Consider the following 26,090-nt stretch of genomic DNA (forward strand, 5'->3'; position numbering starts at 1 on the left):
CCAGAATATTTCAGTTGTGTATTTCAATTGGTAATTTGGGATACAATCTTTCTGCCACTCGAAAGGATTTGAAAATTTTCTATAACATTATTACACACTTTCAGTCTCTTTAAATTGAAGAAGTCTGAAAGTTAAAATGAGTGAAACCTGAATTATTGTTCTAAGCTAACGTCAATGTACTTTTTCATTTTCTTGCTTATTGTCTGTTTTTATTTTATGTCATTATTTCCAAGTCATATGCCTATTGTTTTTGCTGTTGCTACCATTTGTGTATTTATTTTTCAAGTTGTTTGTTCTCACAAATGTATGCATTTAAACACTCTGTTAAACCACTCATAGGAAATTTAAAAACAGAACTACGTGGTAGGAATACTTGTACATCTATTTTCAATCCTTGTTTGTTCACAGTAGTAAGAGAATGAAAACACCCTTGATGTCAATCGACAGATAAATATCAGTCAGTGAAAGAACAGCTAGTATAATTATGGTATGTGTACACAGTGCAATTTTACTTACCTGAAAATAAATACGAAATTATGGAATTTTCAGATACAAATGAATGGAGCTATAAAGATAGTGTTAAGACAGATGATCCAACTTTCTAAATAATTCTAAAATATATTGCATGTAATCTCTGTCATCCAGTTATTAAACCTATAGGATGTGGTGTGTGTGTGTGTGTGTGTGTGTGTGTGTGTGTGTGCGTGTGTGTGTTTGTGTGTGTGAAAATGAATGTAAATATAAACAAAGTCATTTCTATCCTTTACCATTTGGATAAGATTAAGATTATAAATATGACAATACCTAAAAAGTTGCAAAGAACACCAGGAAAAGTAAAAATACATACTGGGTAAGTGAAAGGAGAAAAATATGTGTGACATGAAAAGAAAAAGACACTGAGAGAAAGATTATGAGTTCCAGGCAAGCCTGGTCTACAAACAAGTCCAGGACAATAGAGTCTACACAATGAAACACTGTCTTAAAAAGAACCCAACCAGCAACCAACCAAAAACCCAAACTATTTTTGTCATTTTTAATTTTTTAATTTTTATATATGCATTTATATTATTATACATATATATAATAAATTACATACAACAAGAAGAATCATGAAACAATCAGGAATTATATTAATGTTACATTCATAAGGTTTTGGCTATTTGTATTCGGCAACTTTGAAGGAAACATCTTTCCTATTTTGGTGAGTCTACATTTCTGAGAGTAAATCAATATCTATCATATCTCATCTGTCATGTTAATAATCTAAGATATTTTTTAAAACTATGAATCTCTTGTTATAAAAGCACATTGATGCTCTACATTTACCTTCTATGATTTGGGATTTTAAAACAAGTGAATCCACTTCATTTTTATATTAAACATATTTAATGACTTGCTATTATTCCTAAGTATAATTTCATATTCATGTTTGATAAACTCACCTGTGAAGCTGCTTAATGATCATAAAATTCACTTGATGAAAATTGATTTACAATCACCTGGTAAATTAAACAGCTGTATGAAACACTTGGTAAAGTTTCTTAAAGAGTTCAGCATTCAAGATAGGTAAACATTCATTGTTATGTCTCACTATCACAACAGTCACAAGTGCACATCTCCATTAGATAGCTCTTGCACTTAAATAATCTTTCTCAAAGCAGAAATATAGTTCCCCACATTTATAAGAATACAGAGAAATGGCAGCAGAAACTTGTTCTTTGGTGGTTTATTGAGCAAGCATGCCATTATATCTCCGAAGCTGGCATGAAAGTTATCTTTAAAACAGATTGTCCTGCCACTCAGAATGTTCATCCTGCCTCAGCCTTGAACATATTACTTTTTAAGCTTGAAGAAAAAGTAAGCCATATAATGATGACATGCTGTAAACTTGGTGAATTTAAGAAAAATTTCATACCTAAAATATCTAAAAATTATAATAATTTACTTTTAGTATGACAAAGTGTTTGTTAAAAGTATTTCTCCATTAAATTAAAATTAGGTAGGGCTGCATGATAGTTATTAAAATGGGGAAAATGGTAAACAATATATACAGTTTTAAGGTTCTTATTTTTTTGGCTTTATTACTTAGCTAAATGAGTTTATTTCATTCTAATTCACTTACTAATAAAAGCATCACACAGTTTGTTTAAGGAAGCCTCTTAAATGCTAGCAGTCCCCAATTCAGTGGACTTCTATACAGATAGAATTGCCATTCTGATGCCATGGACCTCCCACAAGAGTTTTTTTTTTCCATCTTCTTAAAATTAATTTATTCATATTACATCTCAATGGTTATCCCATCCCTTGTACCCTCCCATTCCTCCCTCCCTCCCATTTTCCCCTGACTCCCCTCCCCATGACTGTGACTGAGGGGGACTTCCTCCCCCTTTATATGCTCATAGGGTATTAAGTCTCTTCTTGGTAGCCTGCTAACTTCACTATCAATTACATATTTTATTCACTAATGCATCACAAACAACGTGTACAAAATGAACTGAGGTGACCTTAAACTAGAAGAGAAAATATCTTTATATGGTCTTTCCTGGCTCATGTGTCCTCCAACAGAATTTTGTTCTTCTTCACCTTAAACCATAATCTTAATTAATTGACACTTAAAAGTATATTGTTGTATCAATCAAATACTAATGTAATTTGCTGCAATAGTCTTGGTTTTATATCTATCTGGATTTTTCAAATAATAGTAGTTTAGAATAATGAAAGCAAAAATCCTAAGGAGTGTGACGTACTCATGACCTGTGTTCTCACACATGGGATTGCAGAGGAAAGGCCAATCATGTCTGAAGCAACACCGTTACATTGATTTCCTCTGCAAAATCTGTGGCAGCTGTTCTTTTCTACTGTAAATAAATACAATCTTGTAATTTCTTATTTTGTACTAATTAAAATTACACGATTCAGAAACAATAATAGAGAAAACAAAATATGTTTTCTTGAAATGTTTTAATTGGAAATATTGGAGAATAATAGCATATACCTTAGAGATTTGAATCTGAAGTTCTTTGAATTCGCTTTTCATAATTGCTCTTTATAGATAGAAGATATTAAAGGTAGTTAAATTCACAAACACAATTTCTTTTTAAAATCTGCTTATATCTATGCAATACAAACATGAATTTAGAAAATCAAACTGGATTGGGGGTGTGGCTTAATAGCTAAAAGCATTTCCTACCCAAGCCTTCATGAAGCTTAATGATCTCAGCTGGATCCCTAGGTCCTACATTGGCAGGAAAGAACCAACTCCTGAAAGTTCTCTGACATCAATGCATGTGTCCTCACCCACACATATGCACACACACAGGCACACACACACACAGGCACACACAACACACACACACATGCACATGCACACACACACTGTTTTTAAAAAGCAAGTAAATCAAAGTAGGAAAGGTAACAATACATGTTCTTCGTGGAGGCACCAGGCATGCTCAGAAGGATTTCTCACAACTTTTAAATGCACTGAGAGTAGAGGACCAAGCTTAAGTTATAAGTATTCTGAGAAACTTCATATTTTATTGTTATAAAATTCCACAAATATTTTTAGACACTTCACAGAGGCCTACCTAGAGTCTCATTTTGATTTATAATATATATTTATAAATATACAGTATGTATAATACATATATATATATATATATATATATATATATATATATATATATATATATGAGAGAGAGAGAGAGAAAGTGCATGCTCTTTACAAGTTTTTCTTATGTAGCCAAGAAGGCCAGCTTTAAATTTGTGTTTGGATTGAACCTGCCTTTGCAGTGCTGGGAGGGATAATAGGCTCTCAGGAATATATTTATATCTAAAAGACATCTATGGTGATTATGTAGTTTTTGTAATGGCTTTTCCTACATAACTTATTTTAGTAATTCATTAGACAAGTCATGAAGCTGTTGGACCCTGGCCCAAAAGATTGGACCCTGGGGGTTCAATTCGGGAAGGGGGTCGCCGCAAGAGACCACTCAAGTCACACCAGTTGAGAGGTATAGGTATAGGTAAAATTTATTACTGATACGTCAAAGGTCCCAATTGTTGACGTGTCAGGGTCCCTCAGCACTCGGGAGGTGAAGGACCCCGAGTAGCTGTTACAGGCTAGGTTTTTTTTTCCCCCTTAGGTCTGGTGGTGCATGCCTTTATTTTTTTTCCTTTTTTTTATTAATTTATTCTTGTTACATCTCAATGGTTATCCCATCCCTTGTATCCTCCCATTCTTCCCTCCCTCCCATTTTCCCCTTATTCCCCTCCCCTATGACTGTTCCTGAGGGGGATTACCTCCCCCTGTATATGCTCATAGGGTATCAAGTCTCTTCTTGGTAACCTGCTGTCCTTCCTCTGAGTGCCACCAGGTCTCCCCCTCCAGGGGACATGGTCAAAGGTGAGGCACCAGAGTATGTGAGAAAGTCATATCCCACTCTCCACAGGCTAGTTTTAAAGGCAAAAATCACAAAGCAGGTGTGTTGGCTCAGTTTATTAACAATTAAACTTTATTATACAACCCAACTAGCATATACAAGAAGGAAAAAAAGGTTAAAGGGACAGAAGATTAAAACCTCCTGGAATCCGTTCGGCAGGACGGGTCCTTAGGTGTCTCTGTCCCACGAGCTGGTCCGGTCCCTTCCTCTCTCTCCACGCCTTCTCCTTCTCTCCTTCTACCTCTTGTTTTTCTCTCCCCCACCTTCCCAGTCATATGCAAAGGGCGGTCCCTTCTCCCTTCGAGGGTCAATTAGGAAAACAATAGCCACGGTGGGGTTCCTAGGTAGGCTTCCTGAATTCCAAGCCCAGGAAGGCTCCAAACAGTCTCTCACAAGGTATTCATGGTGTGCCCCAAGGGTAAAGCCCGCCAAGATTGCTTCCACCTGCGACAAAGCTTAATCTTTCCCACACAGGTGGGGTTGCTTATTACTGGAATTCATATGGACATTAGGACATCTGGCCTGAGGGAACCTCTTGTGAGGACATCTGATATCTGCAAATTTGCATGTAACTATTCTGGGAATTAGGGTGGAACTCTTGAGGTTAGCAGTTCAGAGAACTGGGAGAGGTTCTCAGGCCACCAGGCAAGCAAAGTTGGACAAGCGAACAAGCATCTTATATTTTATAATTTTACAGTTTCTCAAAGCCAATGATTCCCTAACTTGGTATCTTTATAATCCTTTCCTTTTGTATGCAGAGGAGGCTTCCTTGCTTAGTAACTCACTTACACTCCTGTACTCCAGCTCAGAGAGCCTCATCATAGAACCAGAAGCTCTGCATGAGGCTTGGTCGGTGAGGAGCAATATAATTTTGCTCTCCATAAGCCGAGTCTACAAGTTGATTCAAGGTCCAAGGTATCACTTTCTTCTTTTCAGGCAGGTTGGCTTTAAAATGAAACCACTTTGTTGCAGCTTGAGTCTTAGGTCTTCAAAAACACGGAATCCATGTGATACAAAATATATACTGCAACACAAGTCCTATTACCTGAGAGTAGACATAGTTTAAGACTTGAGATTATCGTCTCAAGTGAAAACTCTTCGAATCATTTGCATAGCTATAACTTAATTTTGTTAAAATAAACAAGAAGTTGAGCACTATCTCTTTGATCATTTGTCCTTTTTTTAGCTTACATATTTTATATTCTGATTGCAGTTCCCTCTCCTTCCAGAGCCTCTGCCTCCATTGTCCCCCACCCCCACCCACTCCTCCTCTGTTTCTCTTCAGAAAATGGCCAGCCTCTAAGGATAAGAACCAGCCATGGCATATCTAGTTGCAGTAAGATTAGGAACCTGTTCTTCTGTTAAGATTAGACAAGGCAACCTAGTAGGGACAAAGGGTCCAGAAGGCAGCCCCTGCTCCCCCTGTTAATAGTCCTAGACGACCAAGCTATACAACTGCAACAAATGTGCGAAGGGCCTAGGTCAGTCCCACATGGGTTCCCTGGTTAGTGGTTCAGTCATCTTCTATAAGGCTAGATGTTTAAATTAGTTTTGTCATGGGTTATCTTGTTTTCTTCAGCTATCGTGATTGAAAGTTTTGCTGGGTATAGTAGTCTGGGCTGACATCTGTGGTCTCTTAGAGTTTGCAAGACTTTGTAAATATTACAGTTTCCTAGGGGCCTTACAGGACTTGATGAACCTGATAGCAGATAGGTTGGAAACATGAGTAAATAGTAATATGAGCCACTAATAAGACTTTAGAAGAGAAATCACAATTCTCCATAGATCTTGATTTCATATTTTAACCTATGACACTTCCTTCTTGATCTTAAAGTAACTTAAATAATAGTTATTAATCATAAAGACATACATTTAAGGGAAGGGAATATATAAGTGTAATGTATACATGTCTCACCAAGCCTGTGTTTGCCTTAAGTACATGTGCCTTTCAAATAAGCAACTTAAACACATTTTTATCTTTTGTCTTTCAAAAGGCACACTTGTGAACCCATAAAATCAGAATCAATGTGCAAACTTTTCATTCTTTGACTTCTACACCATTGTCGTCTATTTAGCAGCTTAGGATTTGTTAAATATACCATATTCACAGATTAGAAAGTTGTATTGAATCCATGCTTTCTTAATTTTAACCTCGATTATTTTGTGACAACCACAGGAGTATTACATAAGCTCTTTGGTTTAAATCTAGTTATTGTGAAAAGAATTACCAACTTGCCTAATGAGCCCCCTTCTCAGATAAGTGATCCTTTTGCCTTTTTTTTTTTTTTGTTCACCAATGTAGACCATCACAGTCAATGAGAGCAATCAAACTTTCTTCTATAGCAAAGTATTTCAGGATTTAAATTGCCTGCCTCCAAGACTGATAACGTACATTCAACTTGTGACATGTACATGGGAGATAGACTAAATTTATTTCTGAAAAATCTTTGGACTTCTACATGTGTCCTTTTCCCCCTGTCTCACCCCACAGAGAGAGGGCAGGGGAGAGAGAGAAAGGGAAAGAGAAAGACAGACAGACAAACAGACAGACAGACATACACACACACACACACACACACACACACACACACACACACATTAAGGAAAATATAATTAATTTTAAAAATACATTACCATAACATGGATGCTACTCTTAGAAATTCATATATAACACTTCAAGACTGACATTAAAAGGCCTGCTCTTGAGTCCTCTGGAACAGAAAAGCTTGAAAACCTTAGGCTCCATGTTGGAAATTAGTGTATTTTATAACAGCATATCATTATTTTTATTTCATTCTCAAGGTTTAAGATGTTCATGGAATATTATAGCTTACTGTTATGATTAATCTTAAATTGTCTATAAAAGGTCTTTCAATGAACATTTTCATGTTTATATTTATTGTTTTATTTTGTAATAAAATATATTAGTTTATAGTTATTGCAACAAAACAAGTGTTATTTGAAGACTAAAGTTTTAAAGTCAAAGAGTTTTATCAACTCATCCTTCCTATCTTCTTCCTCGTCTACCTCCTCCTCCTCCTCCTCCTCCTCCTCCTCCTTCTTTTTCCAGACTCTTATTTAGCAGTCTTCAGAATTTTCTACTAGTAATTGTGCTTTTAATAAATCAGGGGTCCATCATGGTCCAGGATCCAATATTTGGCTCAACGCCAAGTTAAGGTATTCCTTAGGAAATATCTTAACAATCATTGTTCCAAAGTTTCTTAAACAATACTTTCTAGCACCCAAATATTAGGGATTATTATGAGGTGGTGTTCTGTCTAAATGATTTCCCTAACAGAAGCCAGCCAACATGTCATGTTTTTGACAAGATTTTCTGATGGAAGAATTGATAGCGTGGAGGCAAGAGTCAGAGACTAGTGAGTGTGGAAGTACACCTGCCATCTATTACATAATCAGTCAGTTCTTCACTGGCAGTTAAACCCAGTGAAGGTTGGGTAGTGCCTGGCTTTTTGAAAGATTGAATTTGTCCTGCGTTAGATGCTAATAAATGAGAATAGGATGGTTATTTTGTTCTTGAATTTCCCGTAATATAGAAAGCAGCATGGAAGAAGTAAAATTCAGACTCATGATTGGGGGCTAATGTTACCAGTTGAAGTCTTGAGCAGGGTAACCTGAGGATGACTGTGCTCCAAAACCATCATTGGAATTATCTCTTGAGAACTGACTACTTTGAAAGTAAAATGACCTTATAGGTATCCCTCTCTTCTCTCTGCTCTACTCTACCTCATCCTCACATTCCTTATGTTCATGCGGCTGCCCAGGAACAGACTAAATTTAATGGCATCCCTAGATCAGCAGTCAAACTGGTGTTTAATTCTATCTACTACAGCTGAATTAGCCTACATTTGCCAAAATGTACATAACACAGTAAGAGAACACATACTGAGGATAAAACAAATTTGCAAAGTAGGCCATCCTTGAACAAGAGACAGGACAGAAAAAGGAAAGTGTCATATTAAATGTTAATAGATTCTTCTGTGTTCCATACAGTTGTGAGCTGTGAGCCATGAAGTCACATATTTAAATGAAACCTTCAGCACACAAGACAATGAAAGAAATATCTGTAGAGCTTTAGTAGAAAGAATGCCTATCCAAGAGTTCTGTTACATTAAATTGTGTATTGCCAAGTTTACCTTATTTTTTCCTGAACAAATGCTAATATTTTGCTAAGCAAATGGGAGTGAAAAGCAATGGGAATTTTCTTAAATATGAAGTGAAAGTTTTGAAGGTGTTAAAACTGTTGGGGTACAGTGCTTGATTTTTTAAATCACTCACATAATCCTAAAGAATATAATACTCCTAAACAAAAAATGCTAAATTACTGGAGAAAGTTTTAGTTTCTTTAAAGACTCAATTTTAATGTTATATTGTCATGTGTAAACGTGTAACATACAACCACCAAACCATAGTCAGTTTCCTCACAACAGTTTCCCACTCTCCATTGCTGACTTCTACATGAGTTACTATTCTGTTGCTAAGATGAATTAAGATGATCAAAAAATGGCTTAATGAAGGGTTTATTTGATTCCGGTGGGACGTCAGCAAAGGTGTGGTAGACAAGGCAGCAGGCAGCTAGAGCAGAAAGTTGAGAGAGCACATCTTCCACCAAACATGTGAAGCACAGAGAATGGCAGGAAGGCAGGAAGGCTACAAATTTTCAGAGCCAGCATTCTATGAAGTACTTCCTCCACCAAGGCCACAAGTCCTCAAAATTCCACAGCCTCCCAAACAGCACCATCAGCTGAAGACCAAGTATTCCAATGCGTAAGCTGTGGGGAGGATTCACCATTCAAACTACAGTCTAAATGCACTACAATCAGCCACACAAACATGGATGAAAATAAATTCATCCCTATCCGCCAGCAACTGCCAATTGTCAGTATTTCTTAAGTTAGGGGTGAGGTTTCATGAACCTCTCTTCTCTCCGTGGGGAATACAGTCTGGATAGATGTTGGTAGGTAACCATAACAGCTGTAAATTCATGGGCAAAACATCCAGAAGACAGAATTCATCCAGCTCTTACAGTCTTCTGTTCTTTCTCTTCTGAATTTCCCTGTGTCTGAGCAGGAGAGTTCATATAAATGTCCCACTTAGGGCTGAACACTCAACAGGCATGAATGCTTTTTTTTTTTTTTAATCCATGTTTTTAGCGCAATAGAACTATTTCACTTTTTCATTCCCTCTCGCTTTCCTCCAGCTCCATTTACCTACCATTCCCCAAGACCATCTCATTCCTCCCCACAGTCGCAAATCAGTACACTTTTTTCCTTTGATTATTATTGCTACAATTATGGGTATGTTTGTGTATATCTCTTTACATAGCGAATTCAAGGCAAGCCTGAGCTACATCAAAAAACAAAATGAAACAAAACAAACAAAGAAAAAACATAACCAAAACTATCCAATAAAAAAAAAATGGCCCGTGCCTTTAATCCCAACACTTGGGAGGCAGAGGCAGGTGGATCGCTGTGAGTTCAAGGCCAGCCTGGTCTACAAAGTGAGTCTAGAACAGCCAAGGCTACACAGAGAAACCTTGTCTCAACAAAGAATAAGCAGGCTACCAAGATGAGACTTGATAGCCTATGACCATATAGTGGAGGAGGAGGTCCCCCTCAGTCATAGACCTAGGGGAGAGGAATAGGGTGAAAGTGGGCGGGATGGAGGAATAGGAGGATGCAAGTGATGGGATAACAATTGAGTTGTAATTTGAATAAATTAACAAAATTAAAATTAAAAAAAAAGAGAAACGATGTCTCAAAACAAAACAAACAAAAAAAAAACATTCTAAGCTTTACTTTTCACTTTCTACTTCAGAGCATCATTAATTTAACTCTACCTCTTTGTCTTTTATATATTATTGTTCTCAATGTGATCAGGAATTAAAAAACATTTTCCCTTTACAGAGATGTGATTCATAGTATCTTAGTATATTATATCTTCAAGTACAAATAATGTGTCTCATGTCTGCAGTCTTCACAAACTAGGACACTATGAATAATTTGGGGCAATTATCTTTTCATTGACCATAATGCATTAAATTCACAGTTATTTCTTGATATGAAATAATAAATCTGTAACAACAATAAAAATGGTTTAATGGCTTAAATTAGATACCAGAAAAATCTTATACATTTTAATGCTTTCTAGAAGATCATTTGCGACAAAGCATCTTAAGGACACTTTAGAGGATGAAATAATTTAGCTTCATGAGTAGAAGTCAAAATAAAAATGGAAAAATAGTTCTATTTGTTTCAGCTTTCATAATATTGGTCTAGAATAAACACTTCCACTAAAAGCTTACATATGCACCTTTCTGTTTTAGGTAAAAGGGTGACTTGAATCAAAATAAATATTTTTTATGGATTTTAAGATTCTAAGGATGCTGAGAACATTTCATTACAGTCTCTCATGCATCTGAACTTGAAGGTCTTCTTCCTTCTTTACATCTATTGCGTGACTGCCTCATATCTTCTTTTCAGATAATTTTGTTTCATTATGTCTCCTGCATGATTGCCTCATATCTTCTTTTCAGATAATTTACTGCATTAACCTTTTCTGCTTTGCAGAGACAGATATTCTATTATAGAACTATAATGATCTAATTTGCATATTAGGCTACAAGCATACCTTACATTTCCTTATGATTATGAAGTAATTGATCATCTAAGTCAACACCTCTGGATTATATTGAATGGTTGTTATATAATAAGCATTTAGTCTTCTCAAGGTTATTTTATTTCTTTGAAATAATCATGGAACTAGACACAGAAATGAATGATTATTTACAAACATGGGGTTCATATGGGAACTGGATAATTGTCCTGAATACGTAATCTAACCTAGCATGGCTTGAAGGAGTTTTCAATTTTCTCAACCCCTCCTGAATATGTACTGTGTGAATGATATGAATATGTTCAGGTTAAAAAAATTAACATTGATCGGTCTAATCAAATGCCAACGGTCCATTCAATGAGAAATTACTCCATACCTGGGAATATGCTATTCCCTGTTATTAGAAATCAGGGATAAGCATTAGTTGTGTGGAAATAGATGCAGGAAATAAAGTAGGTTGTTCACATTCTGTGAAGTAAGGTCAACACTGCAATTAAAACCCACGTGCCATCCCAGAACTTATTTTCCCTCCATTACAATAAGTATTTGTATCTTTATTTAAAACAGGCAAGGATGAATCTAGCTGTGAACCTTGTGGTGTCAGCCTGAGAGCTAGGAAATACAGGATTTAGCCTTCACAGTAGAGTCTGTATGCTCTATGATGCTGACACAGTTTCATCTTGGCTTTTAACTTAAATTATATGCATTCCCATGCGGTATGTGAAAAAATGGCTTACAGTGGAGCCGTATACATGTTAAAGTCCTCCTCAAACTCAGCTCATAGCCCTATCCAACAGGTACATTTCACTGTTAATTTATTACAATACAATGGTTTGACATATCCTTCTGTTGATATATATATCAACCTTTTCATTGATGCTAATCCCTCAAGGCCTCAGACCGAACTGGGAGATTCTGCCCAATGTTTCTCCCTCATACCTTTTCTTTTTTTAAATATTTATATATTATGTATGCAATATGCTTCAGATCACATTATAGATGGCTGTGAGACACCATATGGTTGCTGGGAATTGAACTCAGGACCTCTGAAAGAGTGGTCAGCTCTTTAACCATTGAGCCATCTCTCCAGCTCCCCACTTCATCTTCTGTTTGCTCACTGTACTTGTTTGAAGAAAGAACTACAAATCTTAACTGCTCTTTTTAAAGCATGCTCTTTAAGTAAATGTCTCTACAATTCTCTAGGGTATACTTGCCACCTTGTTCTCATTTTGACATCATACTCTGCTTCACAAGTTTTTACTAAAGCTTTCTTTGGTAACTCATTGTAGACTTTGACCTGCTGAATTCCTAGCATCTTCATAGAGCTACATGTCACACGAGACACAAGAATATTTACAATGGTATAATATTTTTGCAAACGAAAATAGAGTAACAGTTACAAACAAAAATAAAGCCACACCAGAGATAAAATGATGACATTAAATATATATGTGTGTGTGTGTGTGTTTGTGTGTGTGTGTGTGTGTGTGTGTGTGTGTGTGTGTGTAGTTCACCCTAAGTCATTATAGGATACCCTGTTTCAATGCCTAGCTGTTGTTAATTAGATTGGTACAGTCACAGGAAGGTTGGGTTTCGATTTGAGTGTTGCCACCACTGCAAAGCATCCATTTCCTCATAATTGATTCCCAGGTTTATTTGCAATGTTCCATGAGGCATAGCCTGCTGAAATGACTCATCATGTTTATGGAAACAACATAAGGATAAAAGTTATGTTTGAATAATTTTGCCATATTGAATTTCAAATAAAAACATAGTTTCTTGGAAGTCATTTTAAGATAGCTTTTAGATATACAAATTTAATTAGATTTCAAATTTAAGAGCACTTTTCTTTATAAGAAGTAGTCAGTTCCAAAATGCTTAGAAGGCGGGACTACTTAAATTAAATGCTGGTCCAGATTTTAGGAGTATACTAATGAATTAAAGTCTATCTCTAATCTCAGGAGCATCCGGAAAAATGGAATCCTGAGATTTGAACTGCAAGTCTTTACCTTTGTTAGTAGGGTGTGTATTGAATTCAGTTTCAGAAGCAGAATCATGTTTTATGACTTGCACTTCTTCGAGTGTTTAAAAACAATTGACCATTGTACAGAGGTCCCAAAGAACTAGAGTCCTGATGTCCACATGGAGTTAGTCTTAGAAAGTTTATAATCGTTGTCAACTGATTCATGGGAAATTATCATTCAACTGTCAAATGTCATTTATTTACTTACTTGAATATACTAAAGATTTGCAGGTACAAATGCACAGACAACCATGTGTGTGCAGATGCTTCTATGAAAGCACAAAGAGTGTGAATGACGATGTGAAACATCTTATTCTATTACTATTCATCATATCAATTACAATGACTGTTTCATGAGTCTAGATTAATGAATCAGGTATATAATGTTTTTTCATTTACATTATTTTATTTGGAAATGCTTAACAGTACAATGAAACTGAACTTCAGAGACAGACGGTAAACGTCATCAGTTTAGGCATCATCAGTTGATTATAAAAGGGAGAAAGTGAGATTATTTACATGATCAAATGGTTGAGTGCATCAGCAGAATGGGCAGAGTCATGTGACACATTTCAACAGCGACTTCAGTCCACGTACTTTCCAAGGATGTCACCATCTCTAAATAAGAAACAATCCTTGTCATCTAGAACTACGTTGATGCCTCCATATTCTGGAAGAAGAACTTTGTCTCCAACTTTCACCCTGACTGGTTGAATCTCTCTACACTTCCTTCTCGCACCTGGTCCCACAGCCACTACTGTTCCTTGCAATACTTTTCCTTGAGACTTTTCTGGAAGCATAATGGCACCTTTGGTTACGGTTTTGGCCACACTCCTTTCAACCAACGTTCGGTCAAAGAGCGTAAGAAACTTTCTAAACGCTTGTCCAGCCATGACTTGCCACTGCAGCACCCAGTTCTGCATTCAGGCAGCCGCTAGGAATGTAGCTCAAGTGGTAGAGTGCCTGTCCAGCATGCACGACGTCTCAGGTTCAATTCCTAGTACCACAGTGCTATAATTTTATTAATTCTCGGTTATCACATCTGTAAAATGATCTATCTAAAATAACCGTACTTGGTGTCATCCTAATGCACATTCATATCCTAACAAAGTATCCAGTGTGTTAACATGTTTCCTTTCCTAGCATTGTTTCTACACGCAGAAATGAAGAACTGAGTAATGTTATTCTTAAAGTGTATCTGCACTAGAGACAGATGGATGATTAGAGATATAATGAATTGTGAATGCTTATGACGACAGCCAGAAGGTCAAAGAATATAGTAAACTCTTCATGCTATGGTTTAATAGAAGTCAAAACAGCCAGGTGCATGAACATCCCCTAGACATGCCTTAAATGCCAACTAAAGAGATGATTTTAGAGCTACGGAGAACTACTGAATAATGGGCATGGAGTAGTGCCTTGAGGATGAGTGTTCTTTAAAAATACTACAACTATAGCAGGTCTTTGTGAATGAAAAAAATGATAAAGACATCTTGAGAATGTCTTAATTTAATTGATGAACATCCACATGAAAGGTAAGGTGGATTCGTGTGAGACTGGGGAAATCCAGAGAGAGAAGAGGGGAAGATGGGAATGTGTCAGAAAGATGAATACGTTATCTTTTGTGGAGAGCAAAAGAAACAGAATAGATTTGGTAAAGAAGTGATACATAGTTGAGAAAAGAGGTGACAGACAAGAGGATATGTGTTAGACAAGAATTTAGGTTGGACTGAATATAACTATAGTAAATTATGCTATTGAACATTTTTATCTCATTTACTGGCCATTGGTAAGAAGACTGGGAAACATTTTTGTACTAATTGTTTCTGATTCAATCCTTAGTTCATGGCATTTAAAAGGATGAGTGAATTATCCATGCTTCTTCAGCTAAGAATATAAATTTAAATTTCTGGCTCCTCGATTACAATTCTATTAGCTATACTTTGTTAGATATTTGAATTTCAGGGAAGATCTTGGAAGATGCCCAGATTCCTTTCTCTCCGCTCCCTCTCCCTGACCCCTGACAAAAAAATAAAAATAAAAAAGGTTCACAAATGAATGTCAAAATTGTTATAGGCAGGCTTACTAATAAAATTGTCTTGTTTTGACTAGCTAAACCTTGAACTCCTTTGTGGCTGTGCCCTTTCTTAATTATGGCAGATGAAAGTAGCATTCAGCTCATATTGTAATTAGCTAAACCTGAGGACCAAGAATAGTATGGTACTTTTTGTCTGACTCTGAAGTTTCATGTAGCCTTACAGGAAAAAGAAAGAAGAATAACAGAGTTGGAATCTTGAAGTCACCAAACACAATGACCCACTTTTTTTTTTCTTTCTCATTTCTAGCTAAACATCTGAGGCTATTAACAGATAACTGGAGCTCTGTGGCTAGTTGTGAATTCTCTTTCATATTGTAATATTTATTGAATTGTTCTACCAAATAGTTTCTGAGTCACATGTCATCGGTGTACTTATTCTTGTCATGTGAAGTGGTCGTTATATACCAATATCAAAAAGCTTAGTCAGCTTGCTCAGATTCAAGCACATAAGTAAACTGAGAATTCAATAACTGAACTCTTTTTTTTCTTTCATTGAAAATAGATTTAATTTTTATTTATATATCCTGATTATCACCATTTCCTGTCCTTCTACTCCTTCCAGTTACCTCTAGTTTTACCTCTCATCCAGATCCATCCCCTTTCTGTCTCAAAAACAAATATATCAGACTAGGACAAAACAAACAGAAATAGATGAACTAAAGAAAAGGCACAAGAAACAAATATAGACAGAGAGGCTCACTCGTTTGCACACTCAGGAATCCCATAAAATCACAAATCAGAACCCATAGGTAAATGAGAGGAGAGCTGTACCCAGTCTTTACTAATACATAGCTTGGGCTGAGTCCAGAGCGTTTCTATCTAACTGTCCCTAGGCCTAAGCCTGGAAGTTTCTAGCCCCCATATAATCGAATCTTCTGTAAACTCACACTTTGAAGGCTTCAGCTTACACCTTTCATCTGCTAACCTAGGCCTAGAATGATTTCAGCCTCTAAGATTTACTGCTGAACAAACTTACCCTTTATAGATCTTTCTGAACTATAGCTGGATGGTTCAACTCAGCTGTTCTGCCTAAAAATTCCTCTCCAAGCTAACAAATTTTTTTGTTTTTTATTTATGTATTCAGATTACATCTCAATTGTTATCCCATCACTGTATCCCCGCATTCCTCCCTCCCTACCTCCCTCTTTCACCCTATTCTCCTGCGAGGGGAGAATGCCCTGACCATTGGCTAGATCCATGTTTATTGCTCGCAAGCTGACAAATTCAAACTGGCTTCTCTCTCCTTCTCACTGAGTTGCTCTGCTTGGAAAAACTGCTTTTGACCTCCACAAACTGAATTGCAGCAATTTAACTGCACTCAAGGGAACTGCACCAAACTGTACTTTACTCCCAAATCTCCATGGACTGCCTGCTCATGTCCTCCCCCTTCTCTCTCTCTCTCTCTCTCTCTCTCTCTCTCTCTCTCTCTCTCTCTCTCTCTCTCTCTCACTATCTCTCTCTCTGCTGCACTTAAGTAGTCTTTTCTCTTTCTTTTTTGTTCTAGTAAGAATTTGGCATATATTATCTCTAACTCGGTTAAATCTTTCTCTGATTCAACACTTTTTTCTGTTCCTCAATAGACACCTATATTTGGGATTAAAGTTGTGTACTAAAGGCATGTCTGTATTCCAGAGGCATTAAAGCTGTGCTCTAAGGGCTTGTCTGTATTCCGGATGGATCACACAGACCTAGGTCTTTGGATGTGATCCTTTGCCAGAGTAATCATGTTGCTGGATTAAAATACCTGTAGGGTTTAAAAAGAAAGAAAGAAAAAAGAGAGAATGTTTAAAAAGAAAATAGAAAAATCCGTTACATAAAACGTTGAGACGAGGAACCTCTAAAGGTGCCACTGAGTTTGTCTCCTGTTGGTCATCTACTGCTGGGCGTGTGGCCTGCCCTTAAGAATAATCCGTTTCCTCAGTGAGACTCAATGGAAGGAAATTAACATGTTATTTCTAAGTTGTTGTCAACTGGAGCTAACTTCTAGGTTAGGGGTCAAACTGTGTTCACATTTCTTTTCAGCTCTAGGACCTAACTGTTGCAGACCTGTACAGGCCCAGTGAATGCTGCCTCTGTCCTAGTTGTGCTTAGTCCTATTGTGTTTTAGAAGGTATTTATTCCTGGGTGTCCTCCAGCACCCTTGACTCTTACACTCTTTCTGCCTTCTATGCCACAAGGTACCCTGAGCTTTAATACTCACTGCATATTGCTAGTTCTTGGTCTCTTCCCCTGTGCTGCCAGAGGGAGCTTTTCTAATGATAGTTGGGCAAGGCACTGATCTATGAGTGTAGAAAATGTCACTAGGTGTCATTTCATAGGCTGAACTCTTTTTGTAAGCTCAGAAACTCAATTTTATCCCATTTTCAGTGGACAAAAAAATTATATATATATATATATATATATATATATATATATATGATTTTGTAGCTGATTTATAATTCTGACATTGAACCCAGAACAAATTCTTGAAATTTGTGGGGATTCCTGAGTGAACTAATGTATGGTCACATGAACTAATTTAAAACCTACACACAAACCAATAGGATATTTAAATGTTATTATTAATTAATTAATTAAATTTATTAATAATTAATTAAACTATAATTAATTTATATCTCCCAAGTTATATTAAAATAGTGTTTTTTTATCATGGAAGAATATTTTTAAAATACATTGGTATTGCCAAAAAGTGACATTAAAAGGTTTAAAGTAGGTGGATATAGTAAGTATGAGTAGGTTTAAATGTTCTTAAAATGATTTAATAATTTCCAAATTATTTTAGGTGTTCTCCCTTACAGGGTTGGCCATTTTGAGGAAGTGAGATGTGGAATGAGGCCATTCCTTGATTACATTGTAGAAGAGCTTAATTACTGATCTACATAACCAGCATTTTTGTTTTTTGTTTTGTTTTCCTTTCAGCAGACAGATTCTTGTAACTTTCTATGGCTAGTCTTGAACTTGTGATGTTCCTCCTCAGCATCCAGTACAGCTGGGATTACAGACATGTGTTACCCTGATTGGTATTTTTTATAAATAAATAAGCCAAGGCCACCATCAATTAAATAACAAAAATACTGTATGTTTAGGATATAAGGGTCCTGAATCTTAAGATAAGTAGAGACAATTATCTTGGTGTATCTTGCCTATCAAGATATGTAGTTAGGATTCCAAACAAGTTGCATCATTGCTTAATTTACGCAATAAAATGAAGTTAAATGTGTTTGTCTGGAGATTTAAAAAAAAAAGCAGGACAGTATAATAGCCCAGTTTTAAGCAGCTGTTCTCATTTTCCTGACTTTCATACTGTAAAGTTCAAGTATCGCTGTCAATTAAAATTCTGCACTGAGCATTTTCATTCAAAATTAAGACTGAACCAATTAAAAAGCAATTTTCAATATTAAGGCTATATGGACAGTGTGTGTGTGTGTGTGTACATAATCAATAAAGATTAAAACTATGGCTGTGTAAGTGTAATCACAAACACTGTAAATGTAAAAAATAAATGAAAGATATACATAATTTGAACTAGGAGACTGCTTAAATCAATTATCCCAAGTCACAAAATCATTGTGGCCTATTTGTAAATGGATAAGACCAGAGATATTTCAATAATAATTGATACATAGAGATAGGAGTGTTCAGCTAATTCAAATAGTAATTTGATGTATCTTAAACCAGGTGATTTTCCTGGTCTACATCAAATGATTGGTCACTCCTCTATGGTTTTTTTCTTTAGATTGCAACTATAACTTTTTGTTGAACTCTAATCAAAATCTAGAAATGAAATAGGCAACATATTGATATACTACATTATGGTTCTCATTCACTACCCCAGGAAGGCTAAACTCTCCCTTCAACCCAATTGGGACACTCAAACCAGATTGTGTTTGTTTGTTTGAATAAAGCTTGTAATTTGTCTGCCAGGTATCACATGTATATTAAGACTAAAAACAGCTGCTATTTAAAAGACGTTTGTGTTACAGCTAGACTATACAATGTGCATTTAGGAAGCAATTATGTAAAATATAAAATAGACTTTCAGAGTGTAAGGAGTTCTTTGTCTTTCAATAGCATCAGAACAGTAGCTAAACAGAACAAAGAAAACCCACAAAACTTTAATGCATTTCAGGTGTATTGATTATGTAACAACGTATATTAACAGCTTTGAAGAAACTAAAGTAAAAAATCATTCATATATCCTTGAAACAAGTGTAAGGTACAACAGCCTCAACTCTGTACTTGTATATATAACATAACACTTTTTATTTTCAGATAATTCAGGTATGATCAAAAAGTTGTACTGTAACTAATTAATGTTTGGAACTGCAATCTGAAATGAAATCCCTGTGCAACTTGGTTTAACAATTACAGCCTAGGATCTGACAGAAAACTAACAGAATTAAAGCTATGCATATATTTGATGAACAATTTTTGCAGAGCTATCTGTTTTCAAAGCAATAGACATTTTTTGCTCCAAATTCCCTTAATACCAGTCCTGCCTTTCTCATTCTCTTCAGATTACATTATTTTTTGAAAATATTTTAAGTTTCTTTTCTTTCTATTTTAAAGATCATTCTGTATCAACTTCTATCTATTTATTGGCCTTTACATCTTATTTGAACATAGTAGTATCCTTCACAATTACAAGTTCTAATTCACTTGTGATCTGCATTATTCTGCCACCTACGTGTTTATTCACAGTCAATTTACTTCATCTCGGTTGCTGTACATTTTTTCCTGATGATGTCATCAGGTGACATCAGGCTTTTATGGCACCCCAGAAAGCCACTTCACTAATCAAACACACTAAGTCACCTGCACCGCTGAATTTTAGGGTGCTTACACTAATGATACTTGCCTTTCTCTAAAGATGTACAAACAGGCGGTAAACTTTAAACTTCTACCCAGATCTAGCCAATGGGCAGAACATTCTCCACAGTAGAGTGGAGAGTGGGATATGACTTTCTCACATACTCTGGTGCCTCATATTTGACCATGTCCCCTGGAGGGGGAGACCTGGTGGCACTCAGAGGAAGGATAACAGGTTACCAAGAAGAGACTTGATACCCTATGAGCATATACAGGGGGAGGTAATCCCCCTCAGGAACAGTCATAGGGGAGGGGAATAAGGGGAAAATGGGAGGGAGGGAAGAATGGGAGGATACAAGGGATGGGATAACCATTGGGATGTAACAAGAATAAATTAAAAAACAAAAAACAAAAACAAAAAGACGTACAAACTTCTGTTGAGTTAGATAGAAACACTCTCTCCTATTAGTTCTCGTTCATTCCCTTAGCTTCTACTTTAATGTAATATATGTTACTGATATGTGGGTTTAGGGATCTTGAGAAAGTTTAGCAGCACAAATGAGTGAAAACACATAATATTTGTCTTTCTGAGACTAGCTCAACTCAATATGAGTACATGTATTCAGATGTATATATTTTCTTTTTTAAATATATGTTATTAATTTATTCATATTACATCTCAATTGTTATTCTATCCCTTGTATCCTCTGATTCCTCCCTCCCTCCCATTTTCCCCTTACTCCCCTCCCCTATGACTGTGACTGAGGGGGATCTCCTCCCCCTGTATATGCTCATAGGGTATCAAGTCTCTTCTTGGTAGCCTGCTATCCTTCCTCTGAGTGCCACCAGGTCTCCCCATCCAGGGGATGTAGTCATATATGGGGCACCAGAGTTCCTGTCAAAGTCAGACCCCACTCTCCACTCAACTGTGAAGAATGCCCTGTCCATTGGCTAGATCTGGGTAGTGGTTCAAAGTTTACTGCATGTATAGTCCTTGGCTGGTCTCAGAGTTTGAGCAGGATCCCTGAGCCCAGATCCACCCGTCATAATGTTCTTCTTGTAGGTTTCTAGGACCCTCTGGATCCTTCTATTTCCCCATTCTCCCATGCTTCTCTCACCTAGAGTCCCAATAGGATGTCCTCCCTTCTGTCCCACTTCCCTGGTAAGTGAAGACTTTCATGGGACATGCCCCTTGGGCTAGTGTCCAGATATAAGTGAGTATACACCATTTGACTCTTTCTGCTTCTGGGTTAACTCACTCATTATGATCATTTCTAGTTCAATCCATTTGACCACAAATTTTGGGAATTCCTTGTTTTTAATAGCTGAGTAGTATTCCACAGTGTAGAAGTACCTCAGTTTTTTTTTTTATCCATTCTTCTACTTAGGGACACTTAGGCTGTTTCCATGTTCTGTCTGGAATATACCCAGAAGATGCTCCAGCACAGAACAAGATGTATATATTTTCAAAGAGGAAACAAATACTTGCCAGACACTCAATCTTTCATCTCCTTGATCACAGAGGATAATCTCCAGACACTTCAAAACAAATTTCTGCTATGTATACATTTCTAAGATCATGGTATTTGGTGTATTATTAGTGACACAATTTTCTTTATTTCCCTCTCTCACTAAACTTAAACCATCTTTGTAGTTGTGAGTATATGTGTGATGTGATGTGATGTGATGTGATGTTTGTGTGTGTGTGTGTGTGTGTGTGTGTGTGTGTGTGTGTGTGTGTGTGTAGTGTGCTGTATAGTCTGCCTCTGTTTGGATACATCTGTGCATGTCTTCAGGTATGCATATATGTGAGTGCCAGTATAGGCCAGAGCTTGGTATGTCAATTTTTCCTGTTTGTACTTCTACCTTATTCCCTGAAGCATATCTCTCTGTCAGTCATAGAGCTGGCAATATGGTTAGTCTCTTTACCTATCTTGCTGCAGAAATGCCCTGTCTCTATCTTTGTAGTCTGGAATTACATGCCAGATGTCATGACTACACTATAGTCACCAGGGTTCTGAAACTCAGAACTCCAGTCTTCACACTGGTACAGCAAATGCCTTAATGAATGCATCATCTCCTATGTCTTTAACTGTCTTCTATCTCAGATATCTGGTCAGTCCTAGAGCCTTACACATACCCTGCCACTGTGTTATGTCAGGCCTTTTTGCCTCTTAGCTTGGCAAGTGTTGAATGGCTCCCCTGCTCTAATAATGATTTCTTCAAAGCTACTTCTTTTTCAATGTAGACACAGAACTTGTTAGATGGCAATTATGCTCATTTTACTACCATGAAATAAAAACCAAATATTTAGCATGGCATATAAGTACATTCATACTCTGCCCTCAGTTCAGGTCTTGGGAAGCAAGGTTCATATTTTTTTTCATTAAATTATTTACTTTACATCAATTACTTTCTGGTTATTTGGTTGATTGGTATCTACTTTCTTGAGTTCATTATTATATATTTTGGAGATTAACCATGTGTTGTATGCAAAGTTGGTGAAGATCCTTTTCTTGCTGGTAGGCTGCTGTTTGTCCTACTGATAGTGTCCTTTGCATTACAGAAGCTGTGAATTTCATGAGGTCTCATTTTCTAATTGTTGATCTTAGAGCCTGAGCTGTTGGTGTTCTGTTTAGAAAACTGTCTCCTGTGCCATTGAGTTCAAAGCTATTCCTCACTTTCTATTCTATTAGATTTAATTAATCCAGTTTTATATTGAGGTCTTTGATCCACTGAGACTTACGTTTTGTGCAGGGCAATGGATCTGGATCTAACTGCATTCTTCCATATTCAAACATCCAGTTAGAACAGCTACATTTGTTGCTGGTTGTATGGTTTTAACTTCTTTGTTAAAAATCAAGTGTTCATAGGCAGGTGGGTTTTTTTTCTTGGTCTTCAACTCATTTCCATTGATCAACCTGTCTGTTTTTATGTGAATACCATGCGATTTTATTTCTATTGCTCTGTAATACAACTTGAAATCAAGGATGGTGATACCTCCAGAAGTTATTTTATTGTATAGGATTGTTTTAGCTATCCTGGTTTGTTTGTTTGTTTTAATATGAAGGTGAGCCTAATCCTTTCAAAGTTTGTTAAAGAAATATGTTGGAGTTGTGTTCAGATTTACATTGCATATGTAGATTGCTTTTGGTAAGATATCCATTTTTACTGTTAATCTTACTATCCATGAATATGAAGATTTTCATCTCCTGATATTTTCTTCAATTTCTTTCTTCAGAGATTTTAATTTCTTGTCATACAGGTGTTTCACTGTGTGATAGTTTATATTTGTTGTTTCCTTAATTTTTTGTTAGCCCATTAATTGTTTTTATAAAAGATAGCTACTGATTTTTTAAACGTTAAATTTGTATCCAACCACTTTGTTGAAAATGTTTTTAACTCTAAGAGTTCTCTGTAGGATTTGGGTGGTTATTTATGTATACTATCATACCACCTGCAAATTGTGATATTTTGACTTCTTCCTTTGCAGTTTGTATCCCTTGATTTCCTTCGCTTATCTTATTGCTCTAGCTAGAACTTCAAGTACTATATTGAATAGAAGCAGAGTAAGAGTGGCAACCCTTGTTCTGTCCCTGATTTTATTGGAATTGATTTAAGTTTCTCTCCGTTTAGTTTGATGCATAGAATTAGTTACAGCCTCCTATACCCACCTATTTGCATAAATATTCCATAAATATATAGAACAATTTGGATATTGTTTGACAAATATTGTTTCTAGAATTTAGACCTGACTTCTTTGATTTTTGTGGCATCTTACTGAAATCTCTCTCTCTCTCTCTCTCTCTCTCTCTCTCTCTCTCTCTCTCTCTCTCTCCCTCTCCCTCTCCCTCTCCCTCTCTCCTTTCTCTCCCTCTCTACCCATCTGTTTTTATCTCTCTCTTTAACACATAAACACACACACACACATTAATCACCACTTTTAATGCTATATCTTCTAGGTTCCATATTGTTTTCATCCTCAAATTAACTTCTGATTTCTCCTGCCCTTAAATGTATCCTGTAGCAATCAGCACAAGATATACCTAACCACCATTTCAGAAGAATGCATGGGAGACCAATTCATATGTAGTTGAGTCAGTTTCCCATCAAACAGCTTCTGAAGGATCTATGTATTAGCCTGCAAAAGTGAAACCAGTGCTGCACTAGAGCCGACATTCCATCCACAGCTCTCTACTGTATCAGCTAGTCTCTCATACCCTTTGAAAACTGTTTCTATGGTGTGCCACTCAATTGTATTATAAACATCATCATGGGTATTAGGGTTCCTATTATTGCCTCTTATTCCTTTTGGTAGAATCTCTTTTCCTTTCTGTGTTTTCACATTTCATTACAGCTATCAAAAATAAATAAATTTATATTAATAATATTCCAAGAAGTTAGTTTCAATTTTTAAAGCTGGATAAATGACACCTAGAACTTCAAGTTTAGAATCATAAGTTGCAAACATAATATTTATATCTATATGATCTTTTTTTTGCTGTTTACTACCACTGGTAATAGGCATTTAAGGATCTTTGTTAGAAACGACATTTTGACTGAGACTGTGGAAGCAGAACAGTAATATTATATTTTTATTTGTTTTCACAGTTTTCAGTCTTTAAGACTATGGTACCATTAAGATAATGCAAGAAAAACGATTTAAGTGCTGCAAATGTACTAAGTTCCATAGAACCAGCATTGCAGGGAGGGGCAGCAGGGAGGGGAAACAGTTAGCCTTGCTGTTTTCATGATGGTGTAAGTTGCTTACTGTTCCAAAAGTCCTCCTGGAAGCTGATAATTACTCAATTAAATTGGCCACAAATGCCTAAGATTGTCTGCTTCCTTTTTCTTCATAGAGACATGCATTTCTCCATCTTCTTACAACATAGTTACTGGAGCACATACTGAGTGCACTATTAAAGCATTCCCCAAACCCTATGTAACATATCAATGTGTGATGTCAAATTGGACAACAAAGCAAAATAACCCTTTGAACCAAACTTTTTTGTACATTAAAACTTATTCTTAGCTATCACTTTCTTCCAGAAAATAAATACTTTTAGGCTTATGTTTTTGTTAGATTTAACTGCAGTTGTTTGCTATGTAGCGTTGTTCTTGCTTTGACCAATTTTTGCTTTCATGTGTTTTTCCTCCAATCATAATGTAGCAATATCAACAATACTGATACTGTTGTTTTTATTATATGATTTAACCATGTTAAGGCCTTTGAACTCATTATGCCAGTAGAGTAAATGCTATTATTGTTTTCATTTTACCCAGAGCAAGCGAGGTTTTATTGTCAGTTGCATTAAAAATCTGGGCTGGAGAAATGGTTCAGCAGGTAAAGGCGCTAGGCACAGTCTAATAGGCTGTGTTCAATCCCCAAAACCACATTGCCTGAGTAGAGAAATGGCTTCTGTGAGCTGTCCTCTGACTTCCATGTGCACACTGTAGTACTCATCACACTGCCAAAATAAATAATGAATAAATACATCAGTAAGTGCAAAAAAAATCTAAGCCCAAACACTATATTATCAACAACATTCTTTTACTGATTTATCAGGATTGATTTTCTTGTTCAAAGTCCAATTTGTTTCACTGGAATTCAGTTGAATACTGGGTATAAATTAGGGAAGGAAAAACAAATACTATTTGGTTAAGAATATTTATCACAGAGCATAGTATTATGTCAAAAACTTTTAAGAATCTATTTTGATTCTAAAGTATCCTGTGTTTTACATGCTAGCTAACGCAACGTTCTTTTGTCTTTTAAACTACTACACATTGTACTTAAAATTTTTGCATCTGGCCTTTGTAAGTGTATTTTCCTAAAATTTAATATGGTTTTCAACTACAATTATTCATTTTATCATGTATGAACACTATTGGGTTTTACCATTATATTTTCACACATATGTACTACTTAATATTTTCTTCATTTGCTTTCTCTATTGTTGCTTTTCAACCTCTCCCATTCTTACTTGTCCCACTTTGTTTGCTTATGATTTCTATTCACACACATTCCATTCCCTTCCTTTGCTACACTATCCGTCTCTTTAGACCCTCCTTTCCATCTTAGAGTCAC

The 26,090-nt window shown here is 36.2% G+C and overlaps 2 protein-coding genes across 5 annotated transcripts in view; one reads left to right on the forward strand and one right to left on the reverse strand.

The window, feature by feature from the left end:
• The window catches only part of CADM2 (cell adhesion molecule 2), a 918,732-nt gene that overhangs the window by 866,347 nt on the left and 26,295 nt on the right, over positions 1-26,090 (forward strand). The window lies entirely within an intron of this gene.
• Positions 13,545-14,052, reverse strand: LOC311609256 (10 kDa heat shock protein, mitochondrial-like). Its single transcript, XM_084802228.1, has one exon. The coding sequence runs from the start codon at positions 14,016-14,018 to the stop codon at positions 13,680-13,682; it is 339 nt and encodes a 112-aa protein (XP_084658354.1). The 5' UTR covers positions 14,019-14,052; the 3' UTR covers positions 13,545-13,679.

Source organism: Acomys minous (genome assembly GCF_964271855.1).
Source record: "Acomys minous genome assembly, chromosome: 11".
NCBI lineage: Eukaryota > Metazoa > Chordata > Mammalia > Rodentia > Muridae > Acomys > Acomys minous.

Bases quoted from the DNA above. Each gene is read 5' to 3' on its own strand.
- LOC311609256 (XM_084802228.1), bottom strand. From the start codon at position 14,018: ATGCAGAACTGGGTGCTGCAGTGGCAAGTCATGGCTGGACAAGCGTTT.